The sequence below is a fragment of the Meles meles genome, chromosome 14 (assembly GCF_922984935.1).
Source record: "Meles meles chromosome 14, mMelMel3.1 paternal haplotype, whole genome shotgun sequence".
NCBI classification, from domain to species: Eukaryota; Metazoa; Chordata; class Mammalia; order Carnivora; family Mustelidae; genus Meles; species Meles meles.
In genome coordinates this window covers 20332341-20345655 of record NC_060079.1, presented here as the reverse complement: position 1 = coordinate 20345655, position 13315 = coordinate 20332341, and the positions used below count along the sequence as shown (strand labels likewise).

Below are 13315 nucleotides of genomic sequence, written 5' to 3'. Positions count from 1 at the left end.
AGATACCTCCAGCCTTCCTTCGGTTTTCCAATTTAGAAGCCACCCTACCCCTAACCACCCCCACCCCATCCCACCACACACACCCCTCAATAGATTTCGAAAGTGGAGGCACAAAGCGGTTCCATTTCCAGTGCAAAAATATGTGGAGTTAGCTAGTAACACTATCATTTGTACCCAGCCCCCATCTCAGCCAGGCTGTTTTTGCCAAGACTTCCATGGGACCTCTAACAAAACGCACTCAGCCTACACTTTACATACGAATGAAGGAGGATATTCTCTTGGTGCCAGCCTGTGACTCAGGGTTGCTGAAACTCTTCAGCCGGGTAATAAGTTATAAACTGCTTTTATAACAATAGAATTCAACATTAATAGAGAGCCAGAGAATATTGCCTTTTCTTTCCAAAAAAATTTAATTTGTATCTTTTAAATGACAAGAGAAGACATTTTCTCATTTAGTTAATTAATCCAAAGGAAAAAAGTGAAATACTATGATTACAGGAATACTGTCATATGTCAAGCAAGACATATGGCAACAAAATTTTCAGCAAGTTTTATAAGCCACCGGTATAAAACATGGTTAAATATAACATTTTTAAAAGGACAAGATCAGCTAACCTAACCTGCATTCCTAAGAGACATTTGGATTTCTTGTCCTTGCTTAAAGACAAAACAAAACAAAACCCTCAAATCACTTTCTTTTATACAAGTAAATTTACTACAATGGTTAAGCTGCATTAAGTTCAGGAGAATAAATTCTGAAAAAAACCAATAAACGCAAAATTAAGGCAGACTTGATAGTTGGTATCAGGTAAATGGCACATTTAGAAGGAATTCTTAACTTTGTTAAGAATTTCGAAGCTATTATTTCGGAGTATATATATAGTCTGTATTTCAGAGTACTCTACTCTGAAGTACTCGAAGCTATATATTTCAAAGGGCACATTTGTCTCTGTTGTACATCTGATCCTAACAGCATTCCTGGAGGAGGAATTTTTACTAAAAACGAAGATGACTCATTTAAGATCATACAGCTTGATCAGTGGCACAAACATACTTATCAAAGGCCTTGGAACATGGAAAAGTTTCCTGTTGGCTGATTTACCTCCCTAATTGCACCAAGATATGATCCAAGCATCTAAACAGTCTGAATTCCCTGCGGTCTGCAAAACAGACAGCAGCCATAATGAGTGATGGGAAAGACAGCTCGGGATTTCTCATATGCTTTATGACTTGCAGGCAAGATCAGGATAAAAAGGGAGATGGATAAAAGACACTGGGAGGAATGACCCAAAAAATCATATCGCGAGTTTCATCCAAAACCGAGAACAAACGAGAAAAAAACTGAAAAGATGGTCTTCGCTGGGGAGCAAATATTAAAACCAAAGGGGCAGAAAGGTAAGAAATTATTCACCTTAATAGTGTTAGGTATTCAGTACACATTCCCATATAAATAATTCCAAAACTTCTTTGAGGTAGACAGATGTCAGGAATGAACTGAGTACATGTTTAACAAAAAGAAAAGAAAAAGAAATAAAAAGAAAAATGGAAAGAGACACTGAAGACAGGCCCTATTTTTAATGCTACCTTTAATAAAAAAATAAAATAAAATAAAATTGCAGTAAGTACTTGTAAAGATCCCTTTCAGTAAAGTGCTTAAATGCCTGTTGTTTTATTCCGACATTAAGAGGTTGAGATTAAGTATCTCACAGCTAAAGGACAAAAGCCAAGATGGGCTTTTAGAAGAAAGCCTACCAAAAGCTCCCAGCAAGTCTGCAACTTTTTAAGACTCCTCCACTTGGCCCACCTTGTTTTCCCCTCTTCAGTTTCTCAAGTTGGATGGAGCTCAAATGGACTTTCCTGGCAAAATCTCCAAGATTTCCTCAGTCAGAAGTAATATTCCTACTCCCAAAAGTCCTGCCACACTTAAGCCTTGCTGTCACTGTTAGAGCAGTTTGCACCCTTGTCTCCCCACTGGACTATGAGCTTTCGGAAAAGGCACACAAATCTAACCCTGCTGCTTCATCTCTGCATCTTTAGGAGCTAGCATCCTGCGGGTCCTCGTTAATCAAGAACCCATCGGACTCGATCTCTCAAAATGTACATTTTGTATAAGGTGAACAAATTGGAGGTCTGCAGTTCTTCACATGAAATTCAATATATCCTACAAAACCCGTTTTTATTTCTTTCCCTCTTCCCCTCAGGGAAAATAAGTCTCCCAGGGCAAATACCCAGGTTACAACCTCAGTCCTTCTTTTTTACCTCATTTTTTTAGTGTTACATTTCCTTCGTTAAAACATCCTTATGCACTTAGAAGTAAAACCAAGTCACAAGAAGAGCAACAAAACATGTCTTCATGATATAAAAACAAATTTTTCTCATCGCCAGGTCACAGAAAAATAAAGAAACACATTCTTATGCTTGAACATTATTTGTAAGGATTTAACAATGAATTTGAGAATCTGAACTTCCACTTGAAAGATCTCCACGAAAGGAAACATTATGAACCGAATGAAGGAAAATAGCTATTCAGAGGGACGTATTTTTGTACTTGTTTTGCTCCAATTTCTGCTACATAGATTGCTCCTGTCTTTCCACTGACATCTAAGAGATGCGGTAAAACCTGATCTGCTAGTTGGATTGTGCTGATCACAGAACAGTTGCCAATGCTTCCCACTGGAGGCGCCGCTGCCAGTAAAAGCCTGCTAAGGTTCAGCTGGGCTACAATCACGTACTTTCCATCAGGAGTAAATCTAAGGAAAAAGACATTTACGGAATAAATGTATGCAAAACCAATTAAAATGTTGACTTTCTCAAAGTTTTTATCCCCTGTGGCGCTAAACAACACTAGACTCCTCTACTTGGTGAAAGATGCTTTCAACGAGAACTTACAGATTTGTGATAGAAAACACAGCCAATGAGCAGTTCCAACAAACAAAAAACAATACCCGAGAACTGCCCAAAATGAAATTAATGGAGAGTCTGTGCTAGGCTGGCACTCCAGACTCAAGATGTCTATTTTCATTCTATGTTTAAAAAATCATCACACGTATCTCAAGGGTGAAGGCTGTAGGAGGTCCAGCATATGCTATCTCTGAGACCTGGATCCCACAGTGCATGGGGAGCTGAACCTCTTTGGCTCTGCTTGGGATTTAAAATACCATTACATGTTCTCCGCGTTGGTTCTGCCCCCTTTTCACCTGTTGAAAATTCATAGTATTTTGAACTTTCAGCTAGCTCTTCAAAGAAATGAACATAAACCAAACAAAACAAGCTTTTTTTTTTCCTTTCGAGATTTTATTTGAATTGTAGTTAGTTAACATATAGTGTAGTATTAGCTTCTGGGGGAGAATTTAGTGATCCATCACTTGCATATTAACACCCAGTGCTCATCACAAATGTCCTCCTTAATGCCCACCCCTCTTTTAGCCCATCCCCCACCCACCTAATAAAAGAATTTTTAAAGGAAAAAAAAAATTTACCTGACTGAAGAAGGTCCCTCTTCTGTGAAACAATTATCCCATGCTCCTAACCACTCCCCGGTGTCCTTATCAAATACTTGAATTCTTTTATTTCCTCGGTCAGCAACCCACACCTGAGAACCCAAAAAAAGTGTTTCTTGGAAAAGATCCATATCATAAATGAGAAAGAAAACAGAAGGGGAGAGAGAGGTATGGGAAGGATGTTTATTTCCATTAGTTTCACATACATCATTTCATTTAGTTCTCAGAGGACCCTAAAAGAGAAGGTACTGAAAGTCCCGTCTTTAGACGGGAAACTGTAGTTCAAAGTGAGTTTATAGTAAGTAGGAGAGCCACTTTCAGCCACCTGTCTTAACCCAAAGCCCACACTTAATGCTGTTTGCTCTACTAAACATCCCAGTAACTAAAAAAACTGGAGTCTTCTCTTGTGATGCAGAGGATTAACACAGTATTGAGAAGCAAGAGAATTCACTCATTTCTCCAACAGGAATTCTCTGTCCCGCTGAGTTCTGCCATTCCATTCCTAAGAAGACAAAGCAATGCAGCCTTGTTCCTCAGGAGCTGGGGGGGAGGGGGCCGAGGGGGTGGGGAGGTGCGGGGATGGGGGGGTGATAGGTATTCATTCCTACTGCAGTATCACTGAACGTCTACCTGCTATCTACCAAGGAATGTCCAAAGTGCCAAACCACCCACCGAAAGAGGGTGCTTAGAAGATTTTAGTAGCATCCAAGAATGCCAGGAAGCTAACAACAGGTTTAATTTTGTTTTGCTGTAGGCTGGAATGAGTTATTAAGCAAACTGTTGTTATGAGACAAGAAAGTAGATACACCCTAAATGACATTTCATGCACCATATTTGACGTATGCAACCTACCGCACACATACAGCGAAATGATTTTATGACATGAGGCTAGGATTGTAGAGGGGTATGTAAGAATGGACTGGAGGTGTGGGCCAGCCCTGCTGACCTCCACGTCGTCCTCTGAGGATTTTTGGATTTCTTGGGTTCATGGATTCAGGGACTATTTCTTCAGGGTAACCCTGACTATGTATCTGTCAATGCCTGTTTTAGTAGCCACTAAATTCATCTACAACAAGAAACAAATAAAGACTCACTGTATCACTTTAGAAAAGGTGTTGATCCCTAAGTAAGGTAATTTCTCAAGATCTTTCCCTGATTCATGATTCTTTAATAAGGATGGATTTCCTTAAAAGATTTTGGGATTATGCCTTAGACGAGTAACCAAAGAAGAAATATAGTTTAGACCCTAGGATTGAATATTTTAGATGGTTAGCATTATCTTTCCTACTGAACAGATTTTGATCATGAGAAATCTTGCTTAAGAAACAATAGGAGCGCCTGGGTGGCTCATGTGGTTAAGTCCCCAACTTGAGATTTCGGCTCAGGTCATGATCCACAGGGCTGTGAGATCAAACGCTGTACCGGGCTCCGTACTCAGCAGGGAGTCTGCTTGAGATTTTCTTTCTCCCTCTCCCTCTGTCCCTACCCCAACTAGCACATGCACACACTTTCTGTTGCTCAAATAAATAAATAAATAATCTTTAAAAAACAAAAGAAAACAAAAACAGCAGCAAGTTCAGCTCTGGAGCTAATTAACATTTCATATAGGACTGGGGTGATGACTAAATGAGTTGATCATGTAAAATGCTCTGAATGGCGATGACTGTTGTTAAAACACAGTGTGTGGAAATGAACACCGTCGCTTTCCATCATTCAGTAATGCCAGAGTATCCCCATCAAATGTTCTCCAAGCTCTCAAAAGGGCACTTACCACCATGGAGAATTCACCTGGGTCTAGGTCCTGTCTGCTCAGAAACTTGATCATATTCTTCCTTCAAGAAGGAAGTATTTAACCAGGCGCAGGAGGGTAATGTGTTTAACCCAGAATTCCAACTTTCTACCTCCCCATTCAGAGACAAAATTCACAGGTTCAGCTATCTTCCTATTTACAATGGGAAATACTTGAAGATTTTATGACCAAAACAATCTCACTTTGTCTACATGTAAGCCAATCACAATCAAAAGGTTGTGTGCTCAGGACCCCTGGGTGACTCAGTGGGTTAAAGCCTCTGCCTTTGGCTCAGGTCATGATCCCAGGGTTCTGGGATCGAGCCCCACATTGGGCTCTCTGCCAGGCGGAGCCTGCTTCCCCCTCTCTCTCTGCCTGCCTACTTGTGATCTCTGTTTGCCAAATAAATAAATAAAATCTTAAAAAAAAAAAAAAAGTTGTGTGCTCATACAGAATCAGAAGTATAAATGGATTAAATTTCTAAAGGAATAAAGTCAAGATAGTCTGATACATCCATCCTACAACAAGACATTTAGTCACATAACAGTTACTCATAAGAAGACTACTATGTGCCAAGCACCGAGATATAAAGCAAGAGATTCAGTATATGCCCTCCTACAGCCTACATTCTGTTAAGGGAGACAATGATTGATTATATTATAGTGTGATTATTACTGTAATGGGGAAGTATAGGCTGCGATAGGAAAACAGAAGGAGAAACTAATATAAAACATTTTGGGAGGGGGTTTGGTCATAGGAAAGTAACCCCAAAGAAGTGATATGTATGCTTAAAGGTAATCAAAAGCAAAGGAGGTAGTAGTGGATAGGATGGGGAAAAAGAAATGGGCTGAAATGTGTCAGTTCAAGCTTTCTGTTCCCCAGAATGGAGCTAGTCAAAGTTACCTGGGTAGCTACCATTTTCAAGCCTCCAAGATTAATCTCTCCCATCTCCCTTTTGATCAACATATTCTAGAATTACTTGAATTCTAAAATTAAAATTATATTCAAACACTCCTAGTTTTTTGTTGTTGTTGTTGAAGATTTTATTTATTTAACAGAGAGCGAGAGATCACAAGTAGGCAGAGAGGCAGACAGAGGGAAAGGGGAAAGTGGGCTCTCTGCTGAGTAGAGAGCCCGATTTGGGGATCGATCCCAGGATCCTGAGATCATGACCTGAGCTGAAGGCAGAGGCTTTAACCCACTGAGCCACCCAGGTGCCCCTCCTAGTAGTTTTCTTAGTAGGAGGGCAACTCTTTCCTTTTTCAGGTAATTTATGTTCTACTCCATTATTTGTTCCTTCTACCTTAAAGTGACACAGGAAACCTATTTTGTCCATTTCTAAATAATTTGGGAACTCTCCTCATTATGGGACTAGACATTTTTAAGAGTATGTGGGTATACCCAGCCCCAGAAGAAATGCCCAGACCCACCCAGGTACGGATAACCACAAACATTCATAGTCAGATGACCAGACACACACGTGCACCAAGATCCATAAACAGGTGTGTACACACACACACACACACACACACACACACACTCTCAGACACACAGTTCCATACACAATGACAGTGTATTTTTACCCGACCAGATGAATCAAGAGTAACACTGTGAGGTATGTTGAACTTAGCGGGCCCCGTCCCACGTTCTCCATGTAGCCAAAGCATCATAAAATCTGACAATGGCAAATACAGTTGGTCAGAGCAACATATACAATACCTTGTACATTTGTGTGCTATAGCTTACATCTTAAGTTACAAATAACTATTCAAATTATACCCCCAACTGATTATGCTTTTTTGGCTTTCTGTGTATAGAGCAGTTTGCCTAATTCTTATGCTTTATGTCCCCTGCCAAAATTCCATTTCAAGCAATTAACCAACTTCTTTACTATCTCCACTTGAGTGTTTCATCACTCAAAACCACTGTGTGTAATTCACATCAGTGTCTCCCTTCCCAACTATTCTGTTACTTGGTATTATAATTCCTGTGAGCTTAAAAATCCACATTACGTTTTTATAGTCTATCTCCCTTATTACCCCTGTTGTAGGCTGAATTGTATGTCTACCCCAAAAGATATATCCAACTCACAGGTACTTCTGTACCTGTGAATGTGACTTTATTGGTCATTGACTTTTGCAGACATATTAAGTTATGGATCTTGTGATGAGACAGATCCTAAATTTAGATGGACCCTAAGTCCAATGTCTAATGTTCTTTTAAGAGAAAGAAGAGGGAGTTTTGAGACACAGAGACACATAGAAGGCTGCCATCTGAAGATGGGGTAGAGACTAGATATGCTGCCACAAGCCAAGGAATGTCTAAAACCATGGGAAGCTGGAAGAAGCAAGGAGGATTCTCCCCAAGTGCCATTAGAGGGTGTAGGGCCAGACCTGTAGATTTCAGCCTGGGTGGCTCAGTGGGTTAAGCCTCTGCCTTCGGTTGAGGTCATGATCTCAGGGTCCTGGGATTGAGCCCCACATTGGGTTCTCTGCTCAGCGGGAAGCCTGCTTCCCCCCCCCACCCCCCGCCACCCCGGCCTGCTGCTCTGCCTGCTTGTGATCTCTTTGTGTCAAATAAATAAATAAAATCTTATCTTAAAAAAAAAAAAAAAAGATTTCAGACTTCTGAATTCCAAAAATACGAGAATAAATTTCTATTTAAGCTATCCAGTTTGTGGCAATTTTTTATAGCAGCCACAAGAAACCAATATACCTGTATTCAACCTGCCTCCTGAGTTTGGTTGTTTCTTTAATCATTTTTCTGATTCTTGCTTTATCCACACTTCACCTTCCTTTAACTATCACCAACCAAACTTAATTACTAGGTAGTAAATTGACTACATAACCTCCATGTATGAATCTATGCTCTGTCCAAACGACAAAGCTTACTGCAAATACACCCTGATACAAGTAATGAGTCTTATAAAAACTCTGCTTCTATGACATCACTTTCCTAAAAAAAAAAAACCTCAAGACATTTTAAAAGCAAAATTATGGCTTTAAAATTCTTAGGTAAACCTCCAAGAACATTCCAAATCTTATTTTTTGCTCTTCCAAAATTACATCCTAATCTCCCTTCCTAGAAGACTTGTTAATTACCTGTAGACCTTGTGTGATAGAGCCTTGTAAATGTTCCTCCCCCACCTCTTCTCTTCCCACCAAAACCAGTTTAGTTCAAGAACTACTTGCTTTATGAACACTTGCCCTACTTCTCTAGTCAATAGTATTTCCTCCTTCTCCTAATCTTATTTTACTTTAACAATCAATACCATAGATTAGCATTTAGCCGTTTCAACTGAAATAGACCTGCACTTAGAATACCAGTGAGGACACAGAGCAATAAATACAATGAAACTTTAGCTGATCAATCAAACTGAAGGGTATCTCAGCTCTGGGATGCTGGGTTCCTAAACTTCTCTTTCTTAACTGGATAGAATAAACACTTACTTCTTCAGCCCACCATAAATTCCCAAACTGCCTCCAGTTTAATTCAAAGGAAACACCTAGCTTTTGAAAAACAAGCAAGCTTATTATCAGAATCATTTATTATTGGCCATTCCACACATCCCACTCAAGCCCATTACACACAGCTTCATATACAATACAATATACAATAGTTGTAGGGGCATCTGAGTGGCCCAGTTAAACGTCCAGCTACATTTTGGCTCAGGTCATGATCTCAAGGGTCATGAGATGGAGCCCTGTGTCAGGCTCCTTGCTGGGCATGGAGCCTACTGAAGATTCTCTCTCTCCCTCTCCCCCTGCCCTCCCCAATTCCCCGATCACACTCTCTCTTAAAAAAATACACACATATATTACAATATTATACCAAGTATTGAACAAATTAAACGCATTCAACTTATTAAATAACATTCTTATGATACCATGGAAGCCATGTACCTTGGGATAATTTGATCAATCTGTTATTCAATCCTCCATCTCCATCCACAATGTAAATATCTCCTGTGTTGTCTACATATAATTCTGCAGGATTATCAAATTGCAGGGGATTCAAACTGGTGCCTTTTTTGCCTGGGGTACCCAAGACTTGAACAAGATCACCAAAGGAATTGTATTTTTTAATAGTATGACCATAAGATCCTTTAAAGAAAAACATGCACATGTCACAAATATAACCACTGTCCAAATATTCACGTTTTTCAAGTTAAGCACAGAGCAAGAATTTAGTGAATTAAACAGTAATAAAAAGTTAATAGGCTCAGATCATTAAATACTGTATTTCACAAGCAATAAATCTTCTTCATTAGTTACAACCAAATCTGTCATGATTAAAATTCAGGTACTCCAAAATAAGCACATTCTAAATTCAAATAAAACCAAAAAACCTGACTCCTTATGCAGAAAGCTCATGATGTTAAATTATAGGTACATCATTTTCTTTTGTAATCATAACTACAACAGTATGACCTTGAATAAACATTCCTTGTAAAAAGAAACTAAGAAGGAACTAGAAAAGGAGCTTGTGTTTGGAAATCATTATTTCAGTCAATCATGTGCAGATCTCAAATTTTCGTAGGTCAACAAAAAAGTTCACTACAACATATATTTTTTAAAACTATACTTTCTCATAGTAGAAACAAGTTCAAAACTCGACCCATTAACTTTTTTTCCTAAGAGATGAAATCTTTCCAAATCACTAATATCATTTTTTCTCACTTATATCAAGACTTTTGTAAGTTAAAATTAGCTCACAAGCAAAAATATAAGGTACAATATTAATAATCAAGAAAAAACCATAATGTGGTTAACAGAAATCAACTTGAAGGCATACCAAAGCCAAACTAACTGATAGGCATGTAAAAGATACATTGGATACACTGAACCCACTGGAAATAAAGTGAATCAACCTGCATTACAGCTCCATCTTTAAAAAGATTTATTGTCACACCTGATTTGAATGCTTGAGATAATTTGTAGCAATAGGAGAACAAAATATTATTAAAGAAAACAACCTTCAAAGTTTCTAAAGAGTTGGCAAAAGACACAGAAGACCAGTATATAACATTGTTCTGTTTTGTTTTTAAGGCTCATTTACCGCCATATTTTTATTAAAGGGAATGTATTTCTTCAAAAACTGGGAAGGAATATAAATTCAGATCTGTGCATGAAAAACCCTTTAATGGAAAGAATGAAGAAGTCATGTGTGTTCTATTTCTGGGAATCAAAGAAGTAATTTACAAAAAAACGATCACATGAATGGAATAAATTAAAAAGTAAAGGCCTTTAACAGTGAGTCCTGGGGAAAAAGGAAGTCAAAATAGTCGTATTTCATTATAGCATTACAAGGAACTCAGAGGTAATCTCGATTTTTTGTTTAACTGGAATTTTATCACCCAAAATACATCTTGAAAGTAATGAATCAGGTGAGGCTCAGAAATCTCTTGGGTTCTGAGAAAAACTGGTAATGGCACTTCTAACAAAAACTGAGAGCTCACTGACTCCAAAATGTTATCTGAATTAGCCAGAAATGAAGAAACAGATGTCCTTCAAGCCTTGACTGTAAGTGGGCCAAAGAAAGACTAGAAAGACTGTCTTTATGATCCCATTCATTCCTGAGTCCTGGGATAATAATGCCAGGTTATCTCTGGTACTGTCTTAAGCCACAAGAATATGCAAACAACTATCTCTGAAAATATCCAGAGCTATAAACCCAGATGTCCCTACTTTGATTTGCAACACATTCTATTAAAACTATTTGGTGGAAGAAGATTTCGGACATGCTGCAGTAGGTAGGATTTCAGAAACATTAACATCAGCAGTTTCTGCAAATCTTGCATTTTGGGCAACAAAGCAGTTCTGGTTTCTTAGTAGAATTTCTTTTGAAAGAAAAAGGGTAAAGGAAAATAAGACAAGAACTCCATTCATTAACTTTCAGAGATTGCTATTTTGGGGCTTCAGAGAAGAAATTTAGAATTTTAACCTGGGAAGAGCAACCGATGCTTTAACAAATTATAAAAATGATCCTCGAAAGTATGGTGTTACAACTGATGCTTTAAAGAGGAAAAGTCCCTTGACAAGTAAAACTAAAAACCGTAATAATTATAGTCTCCCTGTCAAATATCTTGACTCTACAAAAGTATAATATAGAGGTTGTTAGAAACAAGTGATTTGATAAATCTAAAGAAATTACAATTAGATGTAGCAACTCTTGATTTTAAAGCGTACAAGCAAGAACATGGGCAAAAATATGATTTCTAGCAAGAGAATATTTTAATAGATATTACTACACATACCACTTCCTACATCCGTGATCCAGACAGACTGTTCATGTAGTGTACTGGCTGCAAATATACCATGAGGTGTGTCAACTGTGTAATTCCAGGATCGTAGGAAATATCCATCCTCTGTGAACACTAATACCTTTGGGATGTTATCCCCTCTCTGAAGGCATATAAAAATAACTGCTTAGATAGGATCAGTTTTTAGAAAGTAATCTTTACTTTGGTAGAGAGAAACAAAAATTGATGGTTAATCGAGAAATTCATTGCTTAAAAAAAGAGCTTCAAAACCTAACAATATTAATATCTACTACATTCAAAACCGGAGTATTTATTTAAAACCAACTCAAAAAAACAAACTTCACAATTAACATAATATAAAAACATATGGTTACTTAGTACAGCAAAGCAAGAAAAAACTGCTTCGTTTGTGTTCATATTTTTTTCTTCTAAATTCCAATTTTACTAACCTGGGCTATGTAAACCAATCCACTGAGGGAGTCAATTGCAACACAAAATGTTGCTCCAGTAAAATACTCTGAATGTTTAGGCCAACCCACATCCAGCCGGTAAGGAATTTCCTTGGTTCTCCAGGAAATTTGAAACGCAAATTTCCTTAAAACCTTTAAAAAAAAATTCAGAACATTAAGATTCACTTTACCCCCTACGTTAAGAAAAGGAAGAAAAAAAAGTCTTATATTTAAGCATGCCTTGATAGCTGGCACAGAGGTGTTGAGACTGCTGGACAGAAATGATTCGGAAGAAATGGGTTTATTGGTCTAAAGACCAAAGCGATCACAATAGAAATCTGCAAATTACTGGAAGATGTAGTGGGATCTAGGGAAAGAAAGAAAACGGGGAAATGGCGAGATCGCATATACAAACTTTTTAACCCTAAGAGACAAAACAAGACATCGGCAGTTCCGCCTCCGGGGCAGCTTTTGGAAAGACGAGCTAGTGCGGGAGCCAGGGCCCGCCACCTCCATCCCACGACAGCGGCGTCGCCTCTCAATAGTGCTATTCACATACCCGACAGGTATTTCTTCACTGCTCAACTCACCTGGGAGCCACAAAAACGCGAATGCAAAACCAGAAATCCAAGAAAGAAGCCCGCGCCGGCCAGGCAGACCCAGAATCTCGCCATGACGAAACCGTAGGGTCTGCAGGCAGCTGGGCCACCAGACTGCCTCAGGTCCACGCGGTTCTTCGCTGTACGGCGTCCGCCCACCCCCAAGCCGAAGGACCTATCCCCAACTCCGTCTTTCTGGTTGTGCGGGGCTTGAGAAGCAGACCCAGGTGAAAGGAAGTCAGAACTCGGGTAGCGGTTTCCTGGAGCTTTCCCTGGTCTACGCCCCCAGGTCACGTGGCTCACGCTGACCCACTGACCACCCCCTTTTCCCCCCTTGGGGCGGTCCACGCGGCGGACTTCTCCGGTCCGCCAAAAATAAGGGCATCCGTAGATATGCCTTAGCCACTCGGAGTTCGTTTTTTTTTAAATTCAGATTGAGAAAGCAGAGTCCAGCATAATCGAACCCAAGACATAGAGATGTGGTGCTGAAAAAGTGACTTTTAAGCTCTGAGAAAGATTTAAGCTGCATCAGATACAGAGCCATCTAGGCATTCGCCATGAACACCTACGTTCCCACACCAGGACCCCCTCCATTGGCTTTCGGGAAAGAGAGGCCTAAGCTATCGGCGCAGAGTTGAGTTTACTGGGGCGCGACGGGTTTCGTTAAAGGCCCCCAGGAGCCGGTGGGAGCTGTAGGGGTAACCAGGCAAGGCTCT

General features: G+C 39.4%; 1 protein-coding gene across 1 annotated transcript; it reads right to left on the bottom strand.

Annotated features, from left to right (window-relative positions):
• Window positions 1–2350: 2350 nt before the first annotated feature.
• Window positions 2351–12873, bottom strand: NHLRC3 (NHL repeat containing 3). Its single transcript, XM_045978189.1, has 7 exons — window positions 12591–12873; window positions 12001–12153; window positions 11546–11693; window positions 9192–9392; window positions 6873–6964; window positions 3480–3592; window positions 2351–2750 (listed from the first exon to the last, which is right to left on the bottom strand). Exons 1-7 carry the CDS (start codon window positions 12672–12674, stop codon window positions 2498–2500), a joined length of 1044 nt encoding a protein of 347 aa, XP_045834145.1. The 5' UTR covers window positions 12675–12873; the 3' UTR covers window positions 2351–2497.
• Between the last annotated feature and the right edge of the window lie 442 nt (window positions 12874–13315).